At 45.4% G+C, this 25,778-nt stretch overlaps 1 protein-coding gene across 3 annotated transcripts in view; it reads right to left on the minus strand.

The window, feature by feature from the left end:
* GALNS (galactosamine (N-acetyl)-6-sulfatase) overlaps positions 1–25,778 on the minus strand; it is a 45,775-nt gene that overhangs the window by 5,672 nt on the left and 14,325 nt on the right. For all 3 annotated transcript variants that reach the window (XR_016470702.1, XR_016470700.1, XM_031615381.2), the window contains exons 10-13: positions 20,678–20,814; positions 17,992–18,094; positions 10,232–10,353; positions 333–450 (exon numbers count right to left, since the gene is read on the minus strand). Coding sequence is in view for 1 of the 3 variants with exons in the window: in XM_031615381.2 (XP_031471241.2) it covers positions 333–450; positions 10,232–10,353; positions 17,992–18,094; positions 20,678–20,814 (480 nt within the window). In the remaining 2 variants the exon portion in view is untranslated. The remainder of the gene's footprint in view (positions 1–332; positions 451–10,231; positions 10,354–17,991; positions 18,095–20,677; positions 20,815–25,778) is intronic.

Below are 25,778 nucleotides of genomic sequence, written 5' to 3' on the forward strand. Positions count from 1 at the left end.
ATCCGAGTATCTCACAAGATCCACTGCCTCAGTCCCACCACCCGAAACACAGAGGGCTTTTGAGAACTGCAGAGGGGATTGAAAGGAGAAGCATCTACAATTATAGATACCTTGGTATCTCTCAGGAAGGAAGTCACAGTGTATCACAGCATGCTGGCAGACTTTGCACACACAACCCAACTGGCTCTGTAGGAGCTGTGCTGTGCAGCTGCATCCCACAGGTAACAAACAGCCTCCCTTCCTCCCCATCCCTTCTCAGCATTCAGTGACATTTTTAAGCGTTCACAAAGAATACCTTAAGCAAAGGAATTGTGAATGTTTTAACTGCTCACCATGACGGCCTTGTCGCACACGTTGAGCTGTGGCACTCCTGGCACCATGGTCTCCTTGTGCTGCTGCACCACAGCAGATATCTGCCTCATAACTCCTTGGTATTCATCACTAACAAAACTAGAATGTGAAAAAAAAATTCAGAAGTTGTTAGTGGAGCTTCCTGAATATATCAGGTTTGACATACAGCGTTGTTAAAGCATCACTAAGCTATGCCAGAAGACATATTCTGGGCTGCAGCAAAGAAGAGCATGTAAACAGGCAGCCACCATTAAACAAACACCCGCAGGTCCATTGGGAAGGAAGGGATCTGGGCTGAAAGAATCCATCCTGGCTGGGCACGAGGCTGCAGGTCTGATTCCCAGCCAGGGGGGCAGGGACAGCAGGCAGCCCAGTGTGCTCCCCAGCACAGCAGCACGTGGCTCCCAGCAGAGCAGCTCAGCACAGGGCTTCAGCGTGGACAGCTGCTGCTTCCAGCAGCCCCAGTGCCTCACTTGTTGGACAGAGATGCTGCCAGCTTGTGTTGGTTCCCAGGGGGATGTCATTAGCAAAGAAAAGGTGCTTCTGGGGTTGCCTGCCAGTGCTTTAAGTGGTTATCTAGGGAGACCAGAATACAGGACAGACACCTTGCCAGGTACATTAGCACACAAACAAGTTTGCCAAGGCTGTCCTTCCAGCGTGTCACATGTGAGGTCACCCAGTTCCCAGCGCTCCCATCCTCCACTCTTTTGAGAGCTTTTCTGCAGAACGTGCATCATGTGGAGGCATTCACTGAAGGGAAGTGACAGCAATGTCAATGCTTTGTTTTCAAGAGCATTCTCAAGCTAAGGGTTTCAAATGCAACCAACTGTTGGCCAGTAAAACTTCACGATCGCTAAGTAAAATGAACTAATATTATGCAAACAGGAAGATGGAGAAGAATAGGAGTGACTTGTCCAAGACAAGAATACCTCCTTCATTTTGCAACTTTACAGCTTCATTATTGCAAGCCAGGACCCATCCATCAGGCTCCAAGCCCTCGTAAGATGCTATAAATTACCAGATTCTTACCCAATTGTTACTCCAGCAGGTACTTGCTTAAGTGGTTTGGAATCTACTTCAAGTATTTCTAACGTGGAGGATGACCACCCAATGATCTCATTTTGTCCATCACCTTAAGAGTCACTTAAAAAACAGAGAGCGGCAAATTGGCTCTGAAGATAAAAGAGAAACAATGCTGCCTGCTGCTGACCTCGGGCTCCCTTTGCTTGCAGTCCAAGCTGGCCACCAGCCCCACACTCCGGCTAATTTCCTACTTTGAAAAACAATCACATTTCAAAGCCCAGCAATGTGCCAACAGTTTCCAGTAAACCCTATAAATATCGCATCTCGGCAGCTGTCCAGAGAGAAGCTGATTGTGGGGATGGGCCTGAGCACTGCTGATAGAGAAGCGGAAGGGAATTTGAAATGACAAGCTCAAGCAAACTAATCTGTTGCTCTCACACCCCGCTAGCTGTATCCTGGCTGTATGCTCTGCACGGACCACGTGGGAATGGTGAAGCCCCCAAATTTGCGTGCTGCTCTGTGCACGGATCCCTCATAGCTCTCACAGCAGCCCCAAAGACTGCTGCAAGCAGAGGGCTGGATGCCACCAGCCACCCCCTGTGGCTTCACCCTCACAGAGGACACTCCAGGCTTGGTGAGCATTGCATCCCGGTGGCACAGCGGCCTTTCAGCTCAGCCAGATTTTATCTGTGAGTCCTCCAGTTGGGTTTCAAACACAGAGGGCTGCCGGCGCAGCAGCAAGCCTGGAAATATCAAAGCAGGTTTTTAAAAGAGGCAAAGAGTGTTTCACACTAACCCATGTGCCTACACAGAGGACAGCTAATGCAGGAGAGCCTGCACACAGGGAGACAAAGCAGCAAAGCCACGTGTGGCCAGGGAGTGCTCCTAAAGCACGGGTGGGACCCTGGGCTGCACAGCATGCGTGTGATATTCAGATAGCTAATCGCTTAATGCCTTCTGCTGCCGCTCTCCTAACGAGTTTATGGCCATCACATCCATGTGTCATCTCCCCAGCATTCCAGATCTTGTGGAAGCAGACCTGGAAGACAAAATGTTGCTGCTATCTAATTAAGCTCTTTATGCCTTTACAAATATTTAAGTGCTAAAGAGCCCAATTTCATCCATCGAAGCGGCTTTTCGTACGTATGATTCCAAATTAGCTATAATCTGGACAGACCACTGGAAAACACAGCTGTGGTTGGGATGAAAGATAAACAATATGTTGTCGCAACTGCTGCTTTTTGCTCCAAATATGCCAGTCCTGTCCCAAGCAAAAAAAAAAGAAATCCTTTTGCTATCATCTTAAATACTGCTTTTATCCACAGCTTCGTTACTCATTAGCAGCCTTAGACACGTGAATGCTGCAGAGTAACAAAGTAGGTTTGCATCATTTAAACCATCTTCTTGCTTTAATTCCCATGCTCAGGACACTCCTGGCTGTTTCAGCTTGCTCAGCAGGGACAGGAAATCTTGGCCTAACCTCAGATCCTGGTGGTTTTCAACTGCTCTCCCCTGCAGCTCCTACAATGTTAGGATATTTGAGCCTTTAGCACAGGCTGAATGACTTCCCTTGGCATGTAGAAAAGTCTCGTACTTCCCACAGAAGCACAAAGCTTGCTAAAGCTAAAGAACACATATAGATTATGCTCCAAGTTGTACCGCTAACCTATAAACCTCCCCTCAGTGGGGCTTAACATGCTCTTAAGCTGGCTAAACCTATTGATGCTGGCTTAAAACATATCCGATTGCAGCTGCCTTCCTGGTGCTGAAGTACATGGCAGTGACGGACCCCAAGTGCTGTAAGGTGGCACTCAGTGCTGGAAGATCACCAGAGATGGTGATCAGATGGCTCAGTTGAACACAGAGCTGTGCTGCCCAGCTGGAGGTACAGCAGGTCCCCAGAATGGCGTGAGGCTGCAGTGCCTGCAGCAGGACAGCAGCCTGGGGCACACACACAGCAAAACTGCTGTCAGCACAAAGCACAGCAAGGCTGGGGCTGATTTCCCTGCTTGGTCTGAGGAGCTGAGGTCTTGCTCAGATTGAGCTCTGCAGCTCCATGACAAGATCCAGCATCCATGCAGTGCTTTGTCATGTATTCCCCGTCTGCGTACAGCGGGTTCAAACTGTGCAGCCCTATGAATGAAGTGCATTTTGTGACAAAATCTGCCAGAGAGGAATGCCTTTCATCTGCACGTTAGAGGAGGATAATTGCTTCATGGTAATCCGTTAATGGAGCTGGGAGTCTCTCCTACTCGGGAACCACAGTCCCCTCCTTTCCTCGAGTGCATGTGCAGGTCTGGACTGCAAAGGCAGGGCTTGCTACATCCTCTACAACAAAACAAGATAATATCTGTACAGGTGTTTGGGTATTGTTGTCTGAGCAAGGCTGCAGATCTCGCTGCCTCCAGGGCACGCTGCATTTCGTATTCCAGCTCAACAATCCTGCAGAAGGAGAGCTGGGAATAGCACTGGAAGAATGAGAGCGCGGCGGCGAGGGTGAGCAGGTGGTGTTGTGAGGAGTTTGCTAAAAGAGATCCCCCAGCGCACATGAAATTATTCCACGCTCAGAATGAGCGAACGGAGTGGACAAAGTCCAGGGTCATTACACTAATTGACACTTTACCTCCGGGAAGTCTCTGGAGAGCCAATCAGGGCTGGATTGCGAGCGCAGGGTCCCAGGCACAGGTGTGGTCTGTGCTTAGTTCATTTAGTGTAATTGTGCCTTGGCAATCTGTTCCCATCTCCTCCCTCTCCAAACAGCTCTGAGTGTAACCTGCTCTGCTATTAACCCCACCGTGCCCTATGGTGAAATTCAGGTTGGAAGGAGGAGGGTTTGCTGACACGTCGCCTTTGGTATTAGAGCACTGTCTCAGTCCCTCGCCTTCAGTTCTGCTACCATCCCAACCTGGAAGGGAGAGGAAAGGGGATGCTCTGCCATAATAAATACACTGTCAAATGCATCAAAGCCACAGGAAATTAAAGAGCACTTTCAGCATTTATTTTTTTTTCAGATCTAGATCTTGATGTATTAATTTATCCTTCTTCCTGATGATTCGTATGCAAGCATAGCAATGTACCTCTATCCTGAGAGTGACAGAACCATGTTATTATTCAAAGGAATGTAACCAAATGGTTATTGCATGGTGCATTTCATAGACATGTGACAGTGGGCTCTCAATAGCAGCTTTTGCATTTACAGAGGGAGAGCACAGAACTTGGCTAATGATTTGTGTATTTTACTTCCTCCTCCACTGAAATTATTTTAATTAAAAAAAAAACATTATTTTAAATTGTGAAATACACCTAAATTCAGGTAATTTGATTTTATCTGTTATCAGTGCTATTAGGCTGCTCTGCAATGTGGTATCCAAGTTCCCATCTTGTCTTATCACTCAGTCTTCCTCCATTCCTTTTTTCTACTACCAAGTTTCTCTGGAGCTTAACAGTCTGCACATTACAGACAAAGGGTTATAGAACTCTGCTTCCGAAACACAGCAACACGCACTTATTGGAGAGGTTCACAGAGCCAAACAAAAAAGGAGCCAAACAGAAAGCAAAGGGTAGTCCCTACTGTAAGGCACCCACAGGACCCAGATGTAACACACCCACACCCAGCAGGCGTGATGCTCCTCACCTTCCTGGCTTCAAACAGCATTTTGCATTTTTAAACTGGTTCATGTGGCTCTTCTAATATTCTCTCCCTCCAGTCTAGGCAGTAACTCAGCAAACTACCTGTAGGCTGCAGGTCTGCTGTAATTAAGCACAAGTTACAGGTTGATCAGACGTCACAGTGCAGAGCCCTAACCCAGGGCTGAGCCGAGCAGAGAGCAGCAACTGAGCAGCAATTGATCGAGCTGAGTTTGCCTCCATCCTTAGTCCTCCATGGTTTCCATAGCTGTGGCTTTCCTCAGAGCCATCTCTCCTATGGCAGCAGTTAATTCACTCCTGCAATGCAGCTGTTGCCATTTCCTTCTTTTTTTTTTTTTAACCAAGAAAGCAAGAAGTCAGCAACTCCCCTGGGCAAAGTTCTGGCTCTTTGTTATACACGTTTTCCCCTCTGGTTTGCACCTTCTCTCTTTTCTCAGCAGAGAGGTTTCTGCCCTGATCACTAAGGTGAGACTGGCAGCCTTCCTATCAGATCTTTTCCCCTCTAGCTTCCCTCCAGGAGCTTCTTCCCTTCTTTGCTGCTTCCATAACCAGTGCAATTACCTCTCTGATAATTTCCAGGATTTTCCATCTGCTCAGAATAGGCATTTGTGAGCTCTCTTGTTAATTAATGTGTTCTAAAAATCATTACGTTCATCAACCACATCTTATCACTTCCACTTTTTCTTCCATAATAGTCAAATCCATTGCCCTAAGTAAAATGTAGGTGTTTTGTCATTCCAAATGTAGCAAACTCAGTTCTGAACAGAGCTAATAGCTCAGAGCAGACGTCGTTACCACCCCAGAGTACCAACAAAACGTGAGCTGTACTTAATTGCTATCAAGGTTTTCTACCTCTGGTGCAAACACAATTTCAGAGGATTTTTGCTACGAACTCTTTTTGCAGCTTTGGAGCTTTACCCAAACTGCACCATCTCCTTCAGTTTGCACTGCATGTTTTGTTAGCTGTATTTTAAGCTGTGCCTGTTATGTGTTACTGCTCGTGTTCTTCCTGACTGGCATGAAGTATTTCAGTAAAATACAACCTCTAACTGAGGTGGTAAAGCTGACAGCTGGTTGGGAAGATACCAACAGATAATTTAACTGAATTTGTCAAATATAGGCTGAGTGGAGAAACGAGTTCCATGCGTGGGACTTAGGGGACAAACCATACCCTGAGCATAACAGACTTCAGTAAAGAAGACGACCTATCAGATCTTCTAGTTCTGCATTTTGATAAATTTGGTAACAAAGGTACTCTGCAGTTTATGGGAAACAAAAATCAACCAAGCAAGAAAACCCAAACCCCCAAAAATCAGTTAGTGCATCTAGGGAGGAAACAAAATACTGCTTAGACTCACAGAAATGCTTCTGCTTTGTGTGCTGCTTAGCACACAATCTACATTTAAAGGCTGAGAGCTTAAAAAACAAACCAGCCAAAAAAATCTTCTATCAGGCAGCCTATGCAGATCTACTCAGTCTCTTAAATGACAAAAGACACAGAAACTTCATTTCTCCCTACACAAAGCCTAGATAACAAGGTAACTATTACTTATACAGGTAGAGCTACATTGCCATTTCTGGCAAGCAAAAGAAACATTATTTACCAGGAACCACACTCCTTTGAAATACACTGCCCACACATTGCCTTGCATTGCAGGTGTTCTTATTACAAGCACCTCTCCAGATGCCAATGTTGCCTTATCAGTACCTGTGGGCACGTTTGTGCCCCACCTCATCCTGCTGCCACACAGACCTAGAGCATCCCGTGGTGCCAAGCTCCTCATAGTCCTGGACCAGAGTCCCACAGCTCTCAGGTGAGTCCTCTCTTTTCTCGAAAGAGGGATCAAAGCCTGGCAGTGAATGTACCTGATGCCATTGCTGAAGGTCAGCCACAGGACAGGGGTTGTGCTCCCTACCCCCATCTGCTGATGCAATGATGTAAAAATGGCATCAGTGGGGCGAACTCAAGCAGGATTCATAATGTGCATCTGGCATTGCTGTGAGCTCCAGCTAACGACGTGGAAAGTTGGTGAGGCTGTTGGGCTGCTGGGGTGAAGTTGCAAGCTGGAGAAACATCAGTAGTTACCTTTCAAGGCAATGGGGGCAAACACAATTACATCCCCTGGCAGAAGACGAGGTGCTGGAAGCGATCCAGCCCAAAACAGAGGGGCAACTGCAGGAAGGAACAGCCACTGCCCTGCTGGGAGGGTCTGTTCCTAGAGTCAGACATCCAGAAGGATGCACACCCAGCCTCAAGTGTAGGGGAACATAAGTGCAGAGTGCCATATGGCTCAGAACTGCCAGACGTGTCCTCAGCATGATGACAGGGCCTGCCTGTAATGGCCTGACCAGTTTTTCCACTGCATGAGAAGTGCTCCTGAGATAAGCTTTTGCTGATAATTCTTCCAGGCAGGCTTGGGGAAGTGCAGCAAGCTGTGTCAGGAAGAGGAAGGACTTGTCCTGCTTCAGCACAAAGCCCAGGGAACTGAAAACTTCACATGCTCTCTCCAGATCTTGAAGGACTTCTATCTTTGGTGATCCCTTTAGCAGCCAGTACTCCAAGAATGACTGAAGAAGCCAAATTCTATGTTCTGAGATGAACTGAAATCAAAGCCTTGGAAGTCTCCATCTCACGCAGTACTCTCACAAACATTCACAGACAATTCAGATGAGACTGCCTGAATATAAACACTCTGCAAGCCAGGAGCGTTGCCTCAGCTGACTGATCTGACTGACTTCCAGGACACTTTGGCTCTGAAGAGCCCAAATATATAAGCTGTAAATCTCACTGGAGGTGTGTGATGCTTGGCCTTCAAATGAAGCCACGAAATCTCTTTGCATGTGGTTTTGCACGTGCCACTATGCCAAACTAATGCAAATCAAGACACACAACATATGACTAAAAATCTTTTTTGGGGGAGAGGAAAGGGTTGAACTAAAATAAGGAAAAAATAATTTTAAATTATCACAAAAGCAAACAAAGAGAAACACGGGATATCAGTGTGCCATGATGCTCCTTCACAGCCTCCAGAAGAGCAGCAGAAAACCTATTAAAACCACGTGTGGATTCAACAAGGCAAAATAGTAAACTAAATAAAAGAGAGAAACATCAGGGAGGCAACACGATTTTCCAAACACTTTGGCAACAAAAGGAGAAGCCAAGCTGGTGAAAAAGTGTGATGCACCTTGCTCCATCCAGGGCTGCCTGGGGATGAACAGGGGGTTGTGGCCAACATGGACTGTGAGCACAGAAACCTCAGGCTGAGTGCAGGCGATACGGACACAACCAGCACGTACGGACAGACAGATGTATGCTTGGAGGAGAATGCTGGATTCCCTTCTGAGAAACATTAGTGTCGGGACTCCCAGCAGGCTGCCTGCCAAGGGGGATAATTAAGCTAAATAAAAATACACAACAGGAACAGCTCCACAAATGAGGATAATTTAATTACCACGTTGGATATAGGAGACGCACTTCCCATGAGTTTTCCACTGTGACCAGAGAGGAGACAACAGCAACATAATGTGCTGCAGAAGAGTCATTTATGAAGAAGCAGCTTTCTATTAAGGTCTGCATATTAAGCAATGCTACAGCTTCCCATAATCATGTCATAATCTTGGTATAAAATTCAATCAAAGAAACAGCTTTGAGTGTCCAAAAATCAATGGAAGCATACAACAAAATGATTGCAGATGTCACTCTGTAATTTATTTCAATGCTCAGCCTGTGGTGGTTGTAAGGAACAACCTTTATTCCTTTCCTAAATAAGAGGGAAGCAGGAATCCTGCAAACAGCCCTTAAACAAGATCTCCCCTCCATCAAATCTCTCAGAATTTGAGAGCACACAAACAGCAGACAAATTGCAGTTCACTTAATGCTACCATTCATTTAATTTTTGGAAAAAGGAGTCATTTCTATCCATTCATCTTCCTAAAATAAAGTAGCTGTTCAATTGAACAGGGCATAATCTCATCTGGAATCCCAACCCAGCAGCATCGTTTCACTGAGCTGAATTTAAAATACAGGAGCTGCAGATTTGCTTTATTCATTAGTGCTGAAATGCAATAGAAAGAAAGAGCTAACGTGCTGGGCTTCTGAAGAGCTTTATACACTGCCTAATGTACCTCTAGGGTGCTTGTCTGTTAAGTGAGAGAGAAGTGAAAATATTTTTCCTCCCCTTCTCTCTAGTGGAAACACTTAGTGGACAGCACAGGCTCAGTCCTTTTGGAAGTAATGGAGCGAGTGTATCCACTCAATTATTTAAAACAGTTGAGTAATTGCAGTCCTGTCAGCTCAGGAAACATCTCTCTGTTAAAGCTGCTGCACAAAACCATGTCTGTGCAGGCACTCACCATGTCTGTGCTGAAAAGAGCACTAGTTTTTCCTTTATTTGCTTCCACATCCTCCAAGTCAGAGCCACAAGTGAGGGATGAGACTCTGTGCCTCTGCCTGCATCTAATTCTGCCAGAGAACAAAACTCACTCAGAGGGGAGGAGGGAGCTGGGACACCTCAGCTGCTTTTTGGAGGTGCCAGATTTACGTGTGGACAGTGCTGGCTGTGGCTACACAAATCCTTACAGAAATCTCTCAGGGCATGGTGTGTGCTGGAGATAAATATTACAATAGTAGGCTTACAGGAAAATGGATTTGGACAGCCAGGAAGCCTAAGGAGGGAAAAGGATTGGGCAGAAAGTCTCGCAAAGACTCTCTGGAGAAGCTCATTTAGCTGGGCTTGGAAACTGATGGGTTGCCCCATTTGCCTTCACAGATTCCAAAGCAATGCATAGAAAAAAACACTGCAGAGCATGGAAAGATCACTAGTTGTTTCTTCCCCAGCCCCCAGATGCACTGGGAATTGCAGCAGAGTAACTCTAGTGCAGGCACACTATTGCTGCTTCATTCCACAGCTGACCCACACTTAGCCTTGTCCTACCTCAAAGTGAACATTCTGCCTTCTGAAGGCAGTGCTGGGACACAAATGAAGAACCACTGGCCTGATGAGCTGAGCCATGAACATGTGCACACCCACCCAGCTTGTCCAACTGAAAATGCTTGTTCCTTCATTTTGTTACTCACGCAAGTGATGGCTTTCTGGGATAGTTTTCAAGCAGATTGTAAAAATAAAACCAGTTATCAAGGCAAATGAATTATGTAAAATGAAAACACCAGCAGTGCTGAGTGTTTTCACATCTTTGTTAATTGGCTCACCTTAAGGGGTACTTCTCTCCAGGGTCCCTGCCCAGGTGGAAGAGCAGTGGCAAAGTGCTGTGCTCCTCCTGCAAATGCGTTGTCACTCCAGAGACATTCTGTCCAGGACAGAAATCAATGCCCTGCAGTGAAGAGAAGGAAACAGGTCATCAAGCATGAAGCAGGGGAAGGAGTAAAATTTTAGCTGGTGCTGCTTTCTTTAGCATCTTGTTCCAATATGCCTGTGAAACCCACAATGAGCTTAAACCCAGAGAGTCCTCTTGATTCCGCAAACTGGATTCCAATCCGTAGGAGGTAAAATCAGATGACAACACTAGCATTGCACTGGCATAAACTGGAAGCTAATTTTGAAGAAACGGGTGCATTTGTTGACCTGGTTTATAGCATCTCAGAGAGCTGGTGTTGAAGCACTCACCTGGGAACGAGAGCTGTGCTAGGAGAATTGTATTATGCCTGGAGACTGAGAAACTGGGACCTCCCTGCAGCAACAGAACGAAGGGCACAAGGACTGGGGTTCTGTTTGCCACCAGCAGTGGGTAAGTGCTCGATGGCCACTGAGGGACAGAGCCAGTTGTCAGCTCACAGGCCCAGAGCAGCCAGCTCTCTGCATCTGCCCTTGCACGCATCGCCAGGCTGCAGCTCCCAAACTGCAGCCAGTTATTAGCCAGATGTCAGGCTAATAACCCAGAGCCTGCCTGCAGCCTTGTGGGCTAACAGAACTCATTTAGCCCTGGGAACAGCAAAAAATGTAAAGCACTAATTTCACTGAACAGAAAATAACGCAGGGAGCCCTGTGGACCAGCACGGGCTGGCACCAAATGGACTTGTAAAACCCAGCTTTAACAATTCCAGCTAACATGCTGCGCTCCTTACAATGCCTGAGACAAGGACAGAGACATGGAGAGAGGATAAATGGGAATATTTCAATGGAGCTGGAAAAGCAGCTGTAGCATTTGCTTAAAAACCAAACAAACTGAAAGGCTCTCTACAGATGTTGGTAGGATTTGATTGGCAAACAATTTTCTAAAAATATCCTGTGTTTTTAATGGACAGCTGGTCAGTGGAGCAGTTAATATTCTGCTTTTCAATAAAGCAGGAAGGTTAGAAGCCCATGAAATCCCATTTATCTGCACAGAGCTATAGATTCCTGAATCACTGACTGGAAAAATAAGAGAGTTGCTTGATAGGTTGTAGTGGCCGGCCAATAATGGACTTTAAATGGATACAAAAATGATTGACCTTCCCACCTTCTGGTGCCACAGGCCTCAGAAAAAAGAGTGAAAAATAGATTTTTTTTTTTTTTTTTTTCAAAAGAAACAGTTAATGAAAAGGTATCAAAGCCTACATAATATCCAAATTATAATTTGGATGCAAATCAAACAAGCAATTTAATTAAGAGCCTGCTAATTGGTGCAATACTCTTTGGCTGCAAATGCTTCTTTTTGAAAGAAGATTTTAGCCTCTTGGGTATTTATTTATATATTGCTCTGCTTACATTTTGTCTTCTGTTTCCTTTAGCCGAGGCTCCAGAATTAGGCTCAGGGATGCCCCAAAGCCTCCTAGGAAAGAAGGTGCTGTGACACTTTGCCTGAGGCCACCAGCCAAAAGCTATCTGTCTTTCTAATCTAAACAGTCAATGCCCTGCTCAAAAGCAGTCTGCGGGGGATAACAATAATCAATCAAACTTACTGTTTTATGACACTGATAAATAACTCTCCTAAAGCGTGGCTGAAACCACGCTTTAAATTTCTGAGGCCTTTCAACTTTATCTCCACAAAAATAATAGACTATTATTATTTTTATGTACTGTGTGACTGCTAATATTCAACCACCAGAGACGGCTTAAAGCCTTTCCTCCCTGCTCGTCAGCAAATGAGCAAAATGTAAGAGGTACCGTTCCATCCCCACATACCTGATGGAGGCATTGTCCAGCATCACAGCAAGTGATACACTACAGATACAGATGGTGGGGCCTGCTCTTCTGCACATTTGACAGGAAAGAATATTTAACTTATCACCCACAAGCTCTACCTCATTCTGCTTCTTATCTCAACGCATTTTCAGTTCTCAGGATGGAAAGAAGAAAAAAAAAATCAGTTACACCACCGAACTGAAAGTCTGGGATCCTCACGTCCAGATTGCTTTTAATTTCTGGAGCAAAACCAGAACAAACTAAATCTGCTTGGGATTTGAGGATTATTTAAAGATGAGGCAAGCCACGCTCTGGAGCATCTGGACAATGCCTCTAGCTGCTTGGAAAGCATGAGGATTTGATCATGTGTGTTGCTGGGAGCTGGGGCACAGGGATGTGCCCAAATTCCTTGTGTCCACCTCTGACAGCAGAGAAGGAGCAGGAGGGAAACAGCTCTGCTGCCCCATACGCAGGTTGAAGGACAGCAGGTCTGGTGGGGGAGTCTCCTCTTGAGCACTTCTGTCGGTGATGGTCACTAAAAGATAACTTGAAATTATTAAATAACTCTTTTTTCCTTTTCTTGTAAAAGCCTGATCTGACAACACGCCCCGCAGATCCTAAGGACACTGCAGGCTTTAACAGTAAATACAGATGTGCCCAATTCTCAGCTGGAGCAAAAGCCACCTTGTTCCATAAGAAGCAGAGAGGCGTCCTCATTTACTCCATGCTGCCAACAGGATGGCAACTTTGCTCAAAAGTAAAGTTGTATCACGTGGAGAAGAGCAAAGAGGCAGGGAGGTACACCTGCCCCTTCCTCCAGGATAGCAAAACCCCAGCCACCACTTTGTTATTATTTACTTGGAGCTCTTTGGCAGACTGTTGTAACAAAGTGCAGGGGATCAGTGAAAGCACATGCCTTCTATTCCACTCTGCTCACAATCCAAGGCAATTTGCATGTTGACAGTAACACTGATCAAACAAAGCAGAAAGGTCACTCCCTGTGTTTAAGCAAATTCTTGGATCTTTCCTTCTCAACTACAAAAGCATAGAGCCAAGCCAGAAGATCCTATTTAGACCACACCAGCTCTGTGCTTTCTAAGGGAACCAATCAAAGTGCATCAGATGGCAAACAGAAGCATCTCAGCTCCCACACCAGACCTCTTACACTAGCAGCATTCTGCACCTGTCTGCTGGAGGAGTAATCCCAGTAATCATTTGCTTTAAAAAAAAAAAAATAATAATAAGCCAAGCAGCACTCCCTGCACATCAGGGAAACCTTTGGGCAAGCACATCCTTCAGCCCTTCCTCCCAGCAATCACGTAACCTGCATGGTTTATCCATCCCTAAGACGTGGTGGCAATCGGTCGCACAGCTTATGCTTCAATTTCCAGAGCAAATGGACCACAGATGCTATGTCAATATAGACATGAGACAAATACAGCTGGCTGCCAGCGTGGGCTGCGTGCCAAGCGATGGAATCACCACTTGTGTCAACGTGAGCCCTCCGGCAATTCGTCACCCTGGCGCTGGCCCAGCTCGCTCCGACCTGACAGGCAGAGGCGGAATTCGATGGCAGAGCAGCAAATCTGAGGGCTGTCTGCTGGTCGTGTCTCCTCATTCCATCACACGAGACCCAGAGCTGCATTCATATCAGAGGGAGAAAAGATCGGCAGTTAATTAAAGCCAGGCACGTTTCTCACTGCTCGCCACGGCGCCGCTGTCACTGCAATGGCAGCTCCCAACAAAACCTCCCAGCCCGCAGCTCCGACTGCCTGTTGAACAAAAATTGCTTCTAATGTGTTAACTGTCTGGAAGAGACCCCCAAAGATGGGCAGATCGGTGAGCCCATCGGCTCTCAGGCAGCAGCGATCAATGGCTAGCTCATACGCTCAGAAGACCGCAATCAAATGTCATTATTTGTGAGGTTCTACTTGACTTCACATCCCCCTCGCAGAAAAGGCTTTATCGATCCCTCTGTGTTGAGGAGAAGGGCAATCAGACAGACTGCAGCAGGAATAACCCCGTGGCATTTTACATTAAAACAATAGGATCTTCTCGCAGGCACCTCCACCGATCACTTAAAGACACAGGAGCCCCTCCGAAAAATCACTGAAGGCTACTAACAAGATATTAAGCTGACAGCAGAAAGGTTGATGTTATCAGGCACTCTCCAATGAACCCAAGGGCTTTTTCCACATTTTTAATTTTGGGTTTTCTTTTTTTCCTTCTTGCATCTCTGCTCTCAGAAGGCACAAGGACTGTTGTCTGCTGGGTAACCTCAGTGGCAGGCAGACAGATGGTGATTTCCTTTCTCCCACCTCCTTGACATAGCATTACCTGAAGCAACTCCTGAAGGACTTGCTGGCTACTCGGGTAAATCCATCAAGAAAAGCCATTTTTCTCTTCTTCCAGGCCTCTCCTTCCAAATGAGGAGGGTTACATGTCCTTCTCCCTTTGATCAACAGGACAAAATAACTGCTAACAGTACCAACTCCGAGCATTCACATTTTAGTAACAAGAAGCTGTGAACCCAGCAACACTGCTGTGGAAAACAGCAGCAGTAAAGCAGCAGTGCATGAAACATCACCTCCTCACACAGTATTTGTCATGCACTCTGCAATCAGGAACGGTCCTGTGTGTCTTGTGCTGTGCAGGAGAAGGAGCTCCCCAGGCTTCTCCTTAATTCCTCATTCCTCTGCAGCATCAGCCCTTCTGCCCCTGGCTTGGTAAAGGCCAGTGGTGTTGCTGAATTCTGCCTGGGTTCAGTTTGAAGTCTGGGCTCAGAAGCCAGGGCACAGCTATGGTGGTGGAGAACATCCCACAGGCTTTGGTCAGATTAAGTGAATCCTACACATTCTACACGGATTTGTTTTCCAGTTTTTCTCCACCAATCTATGTCCCATTTTTTTTCCAGTTCCAACAGGAACAGAACCACACACTTCATCTTTGTGAAAGCTGACAAATTTCAATACCAAGCCATAAGGCAGAGGATGCAGACCAGTGAGGGCCCACTAATATCATGGGAGCCTAGGACAACCAGAAACCTGTGTACTGCTTGTACAGGATGTGTCCCATGTAAATACTCCCAATTGCCATATGGAGAGAAGCATTCATCTGCCTGTTATGCTTCCCAAGGTTTTGCTTTCCATAAGCTGCTTCCCTCCGGTAGATTTTTATTTATACATACATACTTTATTACTTAACTAACTTACACACATTCAAGTGCATAGCTTTCCAGGTCAGAGGCCAAAACTGCACATTCTTTCTAGTTAATCCCATCAGGGCTGGTAGTCCTAAACTGTGCAGTAATTTCAAATTTTCCAATGTCAACATGAAAATATGATTCCTGGATGCTTTCATGGTACAATCTTGTCTAAAAGTCAAACAAATATGCACAATATATAGATTAAAACCAGTGCAAGTTTTCCATATCAATGATTTCCCACCCTGTCAGTTAACAAGGGAATTTGAAAGGAAAAGGAGGTTTGGCCAAAAGGTGCCATGTACGCGTCAAAATAGTGAGATACTCAACCACCCACAAAAACAAACCTTCTAAAACTGTGCAGACAGCCATTCTGACACATCTGGCCAACTTCAGGCCTCTTCCAAACGAATGACATGCCAACCAGATCCATCTGTTCATGCCAGGTCTGCGTTAGGACCCTTGAGACAGGAAGAATTTCACGTTGGAAAGTTTAATCAAACTTCCTGTTAGATTCCCAGTGAGGTGAAGACCCACGCCAGAGATCAGAGAGCTGACATGGCCTCGTTAGCTACAGCTCTAATGGGAGGCTAATCAAACATATCGAACAGCAAGCCTGCCGACAGACACAGCTCCCAGTGCCACACACACATGTATGCAAATCCACTTTTCAAAGGAAATTAGCAAACAAATTGGCCTTTTTGATTCCAGCCCAATAGTTCCAGTCCAATATCAAAACAGCTGAGAACAACAGGCACTAAAAGAGGCGTTGGATCAGGAGGTGAGATTACAGAATTCCCAAAACAAGGCTCAGAACTGCGGAACTGTTCTGCATTCTGATTTATTTCTATTTTTAAACTTGCAAGGCTTGTAATTAATGGCTTGAGGACATGAGGAGAATTGGAACAAATTTCAGCCTCAGCTTCCTCTGCATGTTGTTAATGGCTAGTCTGTCCACTAATGTGCTCCAATTTTACCCACATCAACCACATGTGATACAAGCTGCAGGAAAGCGAGTGAATTTTTAATCATTTCTCTGATGTACAGTATAATTGCTGACTTTTATCAGACAGCAGTTAAACAACAGCTCAGAAAGGAATAAATATTCCTTAATTGCACAACTGCCATTTCTCACAGTAGGAGAGCATTCGAAATGAGTAACTGGTCCCCATTATCACAGCCACACACATACTCAGACGTGGACCAATAAGTTCAGATCAATGCAGGCATTTATTTATGACCAAACAAGGTGTGTAAGTATGTGTATGTGCATATAATATAATGGAGAGCAATTATTCATGTGCAGCACTATCTTCCATACACATGGGAAAAGCATGCCCTCGAGTCCATTCCTATGGCCATCCACAACAACATACAAGCTGCCAGTGGCTCTCACACAGGGAAAACCCTCCACATTATGTCACGTGTCACATATGTGCTATGCTCACATACCAACCTAGACAAACACGTTATCTCCTTTTAGCTGTGCAATATTAGGGTTGACATGGAGTGTGCAGTGCATTTTCAGAGTCAACTTTCCTTCCTAATCTGTGAAAAACAGAAACTCCTGGAGCGTTACAGCCTTAAAAAGACAAACACACACATTTACAGCCCTGAATGTGAATGACTCCCTTGGAGCTGACGTTTCCTTCTACCCCCAGGACATCCCAATGAAAGAAACCATGCACTTTTACATCCACAAATGTCATCAGCACTTATTTCTGCACCTGTGATGCCTTGAGGACCCACCATAAGTTAAAGGAAAGAAAAAAAGACATAAAAAAATCAATCATACAAACAATCCCTCCCCAGTACCAGCCTGCTGTTAAAACTGCTGAAAGCTGTGCCATAATGCATTTAGTTCATGTCTAAAGGTATAATCAGCAAGGCACACGTGTGAACCTGCCATTCAAGAAACGTCCCAGAGTTCAGTACCCAGGTCTGAGGCAAGGAACTCACAAAAGAAGAAAAATAACAGTGTTTAACATCTAATAGTGAGAAGATCAGCCAGAAAACTGCACAAGCAGTGCCTGTTTGGCAAACAAAATAGGAAGCATCTTACAGAGTGATAGGGGCTTGCAGAAGTGCTGGTAATAGATTAAACATATGGAGTGCCCTGTGTCTGATGGCTGCTGCTCTTTCCACTGCATGGAAAAGCTTTCCTTTTCAGAAAAAAAACACAAACCAATAAAATAGCACATCCCTATCCCCTTTCCACAGTCCAAGGCACTCTGGGTCTTTTTCCACCAGATACCAAGATAAATGACCCATTCATTTGGCATCAGTCTCCAAGCTTTGTAAAGATACACGTGAAAGATCAGAACTCAGCAGGGAAAGAAGCTTAACATTAAGGGGCATTAAGTGCTGCTTAAAGGGAACACCACTTGGAACAAGTCGGGCTTTGCTCATTTTCCTCTGCTTGTTTCTGACTTCATTCAGCACAGGGGTGCAGGTGACACCAGTGCCCTTGGATTTTGGAGATCTGGTAGCTCTTAAGAGGCTGTGAATGAAAGGCTGGTTTGTAAGTGCTCTGTGGCATTCCCCAGTTAATAAAACACCTCTTTAAATGGTTATTTCCCCCCTGGAAAATGATTGGGAAAGAGAGAAGGAACGAGATGAAGGTGCAGCAGGTCAGCGTGCTGTTACCTTGCTGTACTCCTCCCAGGAGTTGCTCCAGGTCCAGTAGTGAGCCTTGTAAAGCCCGACTCTCACTGCCATCATCTCATTGCCACGATAATAGAATATGGGCCTGCAAGGGAGAGCAGAACTGCATGAGAAATGCCAGCACGCCAGCCTGGGCAGCTGCTGCCGCTGCCTCGCTGATAAGGGAGACAAACACTTTAATGGCGTCTGACTTCCGATCCAGCTATCAGTCAGAAACAGGCTGCCTCCTAACAGTCTCCACTGCAAGGTTTTCAATTAACATTTTTTAAAGTGTTCATCAAGTTGAGAGCTCACATGGCGCAAGAATGAAATATTATACAGCTTGGCTGCCAGTGATTGTTAATCCTTGAACTATCAGACCCTGTTATTTCCTATAGAGCGTGCCGACTTAAACACCAAATGTCTCAGAAGTGGCGAGCGTCTGCCAGAGAGAGAGAAATAGGGATTCACAGAGAATATGATGCTCACACTCCTCTTTATGGCAGCATCAAGATATGTGCTGTTCCCATCTGAGGCACAGGATGGCCAGGGAGGACACCAGATGCTGACCAGTTGGGGATTTCAGATCAGAAAAGCTCCATAAAAATTAACCTGGCAGCAAGACAGGCTTCATTTTTAACTCCTGCCCATTCGCTTTCCCCTGAAGTGCCCTTGGCATCATCTAAACTCATACTGAAACCTTCAACTTCTCCCCCAAAGTTCCCCTGCAGGTAACTCACTGAGGGCACGACCCACACCCAAAGCACACACACTACTCTTCCTCCTGGGCATCCCAGCAGTGCTCCCCCTTTGGTGACCCTCGAAACGTGCTCTCATTTTTTGAGGGAACAGTACAAATTTCCACTGAAATAGTCTACTGCAGGAGAATGGCTACAGTGGCTGCTGCAGTTTGTCCCACAAGGACACCAGAGGTAGCCCTCTCTGGCTGTGTCAGCCTGCTGGCAGGAGGAGACCACTGGGCTGTTTATTGCACTGGGAAGGTTATAAGCATCCTTTGTCTTTGATTCAGATACCACTAAGCAAAGGCTACTCGCTGTGGTGATGCTAAGTGGAAAAAACACAGTCCCTAACTACGAGTAAGATTAAAATCTCTGCATCCAATTGACAGGAGTGGCCTTACATCTCCTCTATTTAAAACACAGCCTTCCCTGCAGGTTCCTTGCACAAACAATGAGCCTTTGTCCTTTGTCATTAGGAACTGCTCTTGAACAAAGGGAAAATGCTGCTGCCAGCAGTGCCTGGTCCTGCATCCTAACACCTGAAGTGCCTGTGAAATAAAGGCAGCCCTGAGAAGCCTGCCAAAACACAGGACTTGATCTAAACCAGTTTCATTAACAAAATAAAACAGCCCAAACAAACATGCCACACTTGAAACATGCCAGCCTCCTTTTTCCTTGCCGTAAACACAGATTATGCGACAAGCTGCGATGTGACCCTCTGACTGAAGGCACAGAGGTCAGGTTTTGCATTAAAAAAACCCAACAACAAACATTTCCATCTTTGAAAAAGGCTTTCAGCTTATACTGAAAATTCTGCTGCCACCAATTCCTTTCTTTCCTGTTCACTTTTTTCCTTTTATAAACTTAAAAGAACCCTACAACTGCATCCCCTTGAAATGTCCTGGGGCGATGGGAACTGTGATGCCCCAGTCAGGTCTGGGGTAGGGAAAAAAAAAGAAGAAAAAAATAAATCAATAAGAAAAAAAAGAAGAGTCATCATAATTATTACTGCAATACGAATGGCACTGTTGTAAGAGATGGGTGGCGGACATTTCCTTTATTTTCCCTTCGGTGTCATAAGAAAGCTCCACAAAAGTAGCAGGCTGTGTTTGCAGGACTTGCAGCACCTCACATCAGCCAGCAGATGAGCTCTCAGGTAATGCTGCACACATACTTCTCGCTTTAACAGGCACATAAGTAACAATTTGTGGAACAAAGGCTCACATCCAACACAGAAAAGAATTCAAGTATGTTTTGCATGTGTATGTTCCCTTGCTGTCTCACTGACAAAGAATTTGTCTGTACTCAGGATTTCCCAGGCTGCCAAATTATCCAAATCTCAACAAAAATACCTCTCTTGACCTCCAGGCCTTCCAGTGACAGCCAAGGATGCTTGCTGTCAAAGTCTGCACCCAAACAGTACTCCTGCATGCCCATAAGGATCCCAGCCCTTTAATTCAAACGTGCCTTTATAAAAGGACCTTGGGAAGAGGTGGGCTTCTGGTTCACCTGCAGCAGTCCAGCCTTTAATTCCAGCTCCTCTCAAACCAGAACTATATTCTGCAACGAGCCAATATACTCCTGGATGTTTTTTCCAGTAATAAATAATGTATTTTCCCCTACCCAGGCTACAGTTCGCAGGCTTTTATCTCCCTTGTTGCCATATGGTGTTCCAAGGATCCCTGCTAACCCCCTGACATTTGCATTTGTCCCCAGACTCTGTTGTACAGCAGTATGTCGTATGGCAGGAAATCTCACCTCTGCCTGCTCCAGCAGAGGATTAATGCACAGGATAAAGCTCTGGTGCTACCTCACCTCATCGGCCAGGAGCAAAGACACACACAAAATATTTCTGTAAACTTGATTTAAAAAAAAAAAAAAAAAAAAGGCAAAGCTTGGCACCACTTCAATTTGGAGGCAAGGATCAGAGCTCCGGGCTCATAACTGACCTGTCAATTAGCTTGCCCTGCAAGATGGCAGGTAAAAGGTCGATGCCGTCAATCTGTCTGTCACTCGGAGGCTGCAGACCCACCAGGGAGAGGCTGGTGGTGAAGAGATCCATCACGCTGCCCAGCTGACGACTGACCTGAAACATCAACAGAAACGCTTTTGCAAAAAGACTTTCAGTAAAAGCCATACAGGAGGAGACTGGTTTCCTCCAAAGCAAAAGCACTGCCCCCTGATCCTCTCTTTTAAGAGTATTTCCCTTTACAGTGTTGCAGCAAACCTCACGTTAGAATAATAAAGGAGATGATCGATACCCACTTCCATTTTCCTCTCTTTTCCTTCTCACTTCTCTCTGTGCATCCAAGCTTTTTTTTTTTTTTTTTTTTTTTTGCACAGTTCAACCTCATTTAACAAATTCTGAGTCATATGTGGATTGAAAAATCAGCACTTAAAACAAGAAAGAAAAAAAAGTCCTTGATTTGTTCCCTCCCCAGGTCATCTCTGTATTCCAGAATATCCTCAGAGCGTGCACAGAAAGCACAGGGATAGATGGATAACAACAAAAAGAGCCTGATGACTTCATCTGCAAACCATTTCCAACAATTCAAGAACTGTAAAGTTGTGGTATTTTTAGTACATATTTTAATAAGGGAGAAAAACATCTGGTTTTGGTTCCAACGGAGATTCGCAAAGCATTTTTTTTTGTTTGTTTGTTTTGCTGTTGTTCCTTTTTTTTTTTTTTTTTTCTTTAATTGGAAGCCATGCTTATCTCTCTGTCTTATTCAAGTTCTTTGCTATGAGAGTGGTGAGGTGCTGGAACAGCTGCCCAGAGAGGCTGTGGATGCCCCATCCATCCCTGGAGGTGTTCAGGGCCAAGTTGGATGGGGCCCTGGGCAGCCTGGGCTGCTATGAAATGTGGAGGTTGGTGGCCCTGCATGTGGTGGGAGGTTGGAGATTCGTGATCCTTGAGGTCCCTTCCAACCCAAACCGTTCTGTGTTTAATTAGCCAGCAGCACACTGCTCTGAAACAGATAGATTCAAACCAAGAGCAAGCATGCTTTGCAGCAGAATGCACCAGCACAAGATGGGATGTGAAAAGAACCCTTCTTGTCATCTGATACAAGCTCACAGTGGTAACTTCGGAAGCACGCTGTGACCAAAACCCACGTCCTACCAGCAGCCTGCTGATGGCACTGTGAACATCACAGTGCTGTCACTGTCAAGGTCTTTGTATCTCAGAATCTTCCTTCTTGTCCCAAACAGACCCCTGGCCTGGAAGGCCATGCTAATTATTAAAAAAAGATGACAAATGATAACGTGGTAGATGAATACTTGCAAGATTTTGGTTCCTTTACTCCTGAGGAAAGAAAATAAAGGGAAAATGCTATTTCTCCTGGGATACTGGGACTTTCGTTAAGAAGCTGAAAAAAGTGAACACTTCCAGGAAGAATTAGCAAGTTAAAAACACACCAAAAGAACTGAGAAAGCAACATGCAGAGGAGTGATTACAAGTTTAACATTACAATATCGCATTACTTGATTACAGCAATTTCAAACTGTAATGGCTTTCATTCATCAAAAGGTGTTGGCAGGAACATGTAATATGAATGCTGGATGTAAGAATGCTTTCTCACAACTCTTACAAAGCAAGCAAGGTACAAAGATCTCTGCTAAAGAGGAAGCCCTGAGCACAGAAACCCCTGCCCAGGAAGGCAGCGCAATCAACAGGTCTTGGGCAAGCTGTGAACTCATGGACATTGGGAAGCTCCCAGCACTGCCCCCTCACTGAGGCTCCTCTCTGGTCTTATGTGTGCATGCAGAAAATATTGAAATACTAAAAAACAGCAGGTAGAAAAAAAAAAAAAACAACGACCCAAAAAGCATCAGCTCACTCCTTCCAGAGCTGGACAGATTCACGAGCCACTGATGCTGGAAAAGCTTCTCTCCCTGAGGTCAAAGGGGATTACATGAGCTCAGCATCTCAGCAGAGATGCTCAGTCCCTTGTAGGCTCATCTGCCGGCTAATTTACCTCCAGCAAGCCTTAAGAGAGCTGTGGGGTCAGCAGAACAGCACGTGCAGAGCTCAGAGTCCAATCAAAGCAGATGTGGCACACGCCTGCTCCCTTCTCCTGCCATGCCAGGCAGGCAGAACAGTGTCCGAGGCTTTCTGTAACAAGGCCTTGCAATTCTACAGCAAATCCAGAAGTCGCTTTTCTTGTTGTCACTCCATCCCCTTGCCTCAATCTTTTGATAACAAGCAGCAAGAGGCAACTGCTGACCTGAGCCTCGTGCCTCTAATATCACCTAATTTATATATCGCATTGTGACAACCCTGTGGGGCCACCACAGCCTCCCTGTACCCGCTCCTTATTAACCATAACCAGATGTAGATGACTCTCTTTAATCATCCAATTACGTTTCTGGTCTCAGACCACATTTTTCCATGAAGCAGAGAAAACTTCTTAAGGAAATTAAATGCCCGTGCCACAGCCACTTGGATTTATCTGTGCTCTGCAGCACCGCGTTGTAGAACGGGGGGAAAAAAAAGGTTAATATTTATATAAAACTTTGAAGTATTTTCAGAGAAAAATAAAAAAATTACCATTTTCTCCTGTCAACAGCGCTCTTTCATTCTAGTTGCCTTTCCATTTTTTTTTTTTTTTTAAAGAAAAAAAAGAAAAGAAAAAGAAAAATCCAGAGAGGGCAACAGCCCAGAGAAAATAAATAATATATAAGAAAGAGTGAGATCAGATATTGCTCGTATCAGCGAGAAACAGCCGGTATTACGCACGTAAGAACGGATTTTTCCCCCCTTCTTCCTCCCCCTTCTTTTTAATAAACTCTCAGTATACACAGAACGTCTTTAAGAAAATGAAATCCTTTTGCTGTGGGCCACGTCGCTGGAAGAAATAGTCACCACTGCTGTTATCAGTGCTTTCAAGCTTTAACTCTGAATCAAAGGCGACAATTAATAAAGTCGCCCCCGCCAGGAATGGAAAGGAGGAAAGCTAAATATTTGAAACTGGGTGAACAAATGTCAGGGTGTTTTTAAATAAAATCCTTTTACAGTTATCACAGCGAGCAGACCTGATATCCCTGTCTAATTCAATTTCAATTTGCGCCCCGTGGGAGATAGCGAAGAAAAGGTTGCAATGCTGTCTTTGGGTTGATATGTTCTTTTCTCCTTCAGGAAGCAGGCACGAGAGGAAAGGGAGGAGGGCGAGGGAAGAGAGGAGGAGGAGGATTCAAATACCAACAGAATATGATTCTTTTTTTTTTTTTTTTTTATCCAGCTGGATCCTTCCAGAAGGCAGATGTGATGCAGGGAATGCTGAAATGCTGATTTGTTGTGAATTCACCTGGAAAACATCGCTGAGGAAGAAACTGCAGAAAGGCTGTTTTCCTGCGAATAAATATTCCTGATGGGGGACCTGAATTACTGAATGTTGATGCCAAGAGCAACACAGACTCCCAAGGCACCCCTCTCCCCAAAATAACTGCGAATCAGCCAGCCGCACCAATTACCCCAACCTCTATCGATGTCCTGTCAAGTGCCAGCAATCCTGTCACATAACTTCTTTTGTTTATGTAAAAAGGTGCTCCTTCATTTAAACAAGCTGCGCCCTTTAACAGAAACCGAACAGAACATAGATATCAATACGATGATGAAGAGACTGCCAGAGTCCATCAGCAGGATGAAGCCTTCCAGCCAATAGCTGGATCACACAGGCCAGAGGCACACAGCTGCTTTTGCTGGCTGCAGCTGTGCCAGCTGAGATGGCTGCTGGCCCAATGCCTGCTCTGCAAAACCTCTGTGGCTGGAACAGAGCAATCAATCCCAGCACAGGACGGAGGAGCATGCCCTTTGGCACTCCTGGGAAGCCCTCTGCTTCCAGCCTGGTTCAGGGCACCCAAGCTTTTGTTTCCTCCAACTCATTCAAAAGGAGAGTGCAGTGAGACACTTGGAAGCAGTCTTTCCATGTTTTACACGGACTACACAAGACTCAGACAGGTTTCTATTCAAGATGATGTTGAAGCTACAGACTCTAAGATATCAAAAAGAAGCCAAAAGCATACTAGTAAACACGTCTCTTCACTTGCTATGTCCAAAGAGGCCCTTATGAAGCAGGAACTACAGGCACTCTACATGCTTGCACAGAGTGAGCCGTATTTCACAGAAGCAATGCCAAACCTCTCACCTGCTGTTAGTGCTCCTGTGGGTATCACTGCTGGAGCCTCGATGGCAAGAATGCAAGCAGAAAAGACACGTAAGTGGCTGTCACATACTTACTTATTGGTAGCAGCGTCATACTGGGGTTCAGCTCAAAGCAAAGCAACACATCCTGAGCACGCTGTTCAGAACAGGCTTCTCAGGGTGCCCAAGTGAAGCTGTAACACCTGCAAGCACAGGCAACTGGCCGACAGCCCCAGACTGGAGCCCAGCATAAGGAGAATTTGGATTTAAGCACGTGCTTAAGTGCCAAAGATGATATCAACAGTGGTGCAGGAGGGGGTGTTGAGCACACACCTGCCCAACACACCTTAAGCACACTTCAGCTTGCTGAGCATGCACGTGCTCATCGCAGTACAACATCAGCTGGTCCACCCGCGTGTGCAGACACATCAACTCTGCACTGAAATGTCCGCTCACAGAAATTCACACAGCTTCAGCTGTAACCTCAGGCAGGAAGCCACGCATCACACCAGCCTACAGAGGCTGCTCCTTACCACAGAAAGCTACCCTACATACACAGTACCACCACTGTGAGCGTGGTACCAGCACGTTACGCTCAGAAAATGAACAGGCCTCCAGATTTCTCTGCTTGTGTTCCCAATTATCATTGGAGTTACTACAATGGAAAGAATTTTTAAATTCAGTATTTACTTGTTCCCATTTATAATGCATGTTTACTTTTAGCACATTATTCAGTTTGGACATGGAAAACAAAACAGTCAGCTTCGGTCTCATGTTCTCCTATGCTAGCTCCAGGCTGTTGTACTTGGCTTGGAAAGACTTTATGGAAATGTTTAAATTTAAACAAAAAGACTGCTTTCATTTCAAATTAAAAAAATAATAATAAGACATCCCAAGTAGGTTTTGTA

Source organism: Phasianus colchicus, chromosome 13, assembly GCF_987193195.1.
Source record: "Phasianus colchicus chromosome 13, bPhaCol1.hap1.1, whole genome shotgun sequence".
Lineage (NCBI taxonomy): Eukaryota > Metazoa > Chordata > Aves > Galliformes > Phasianidae > Phasianus > Phasianus colchicus.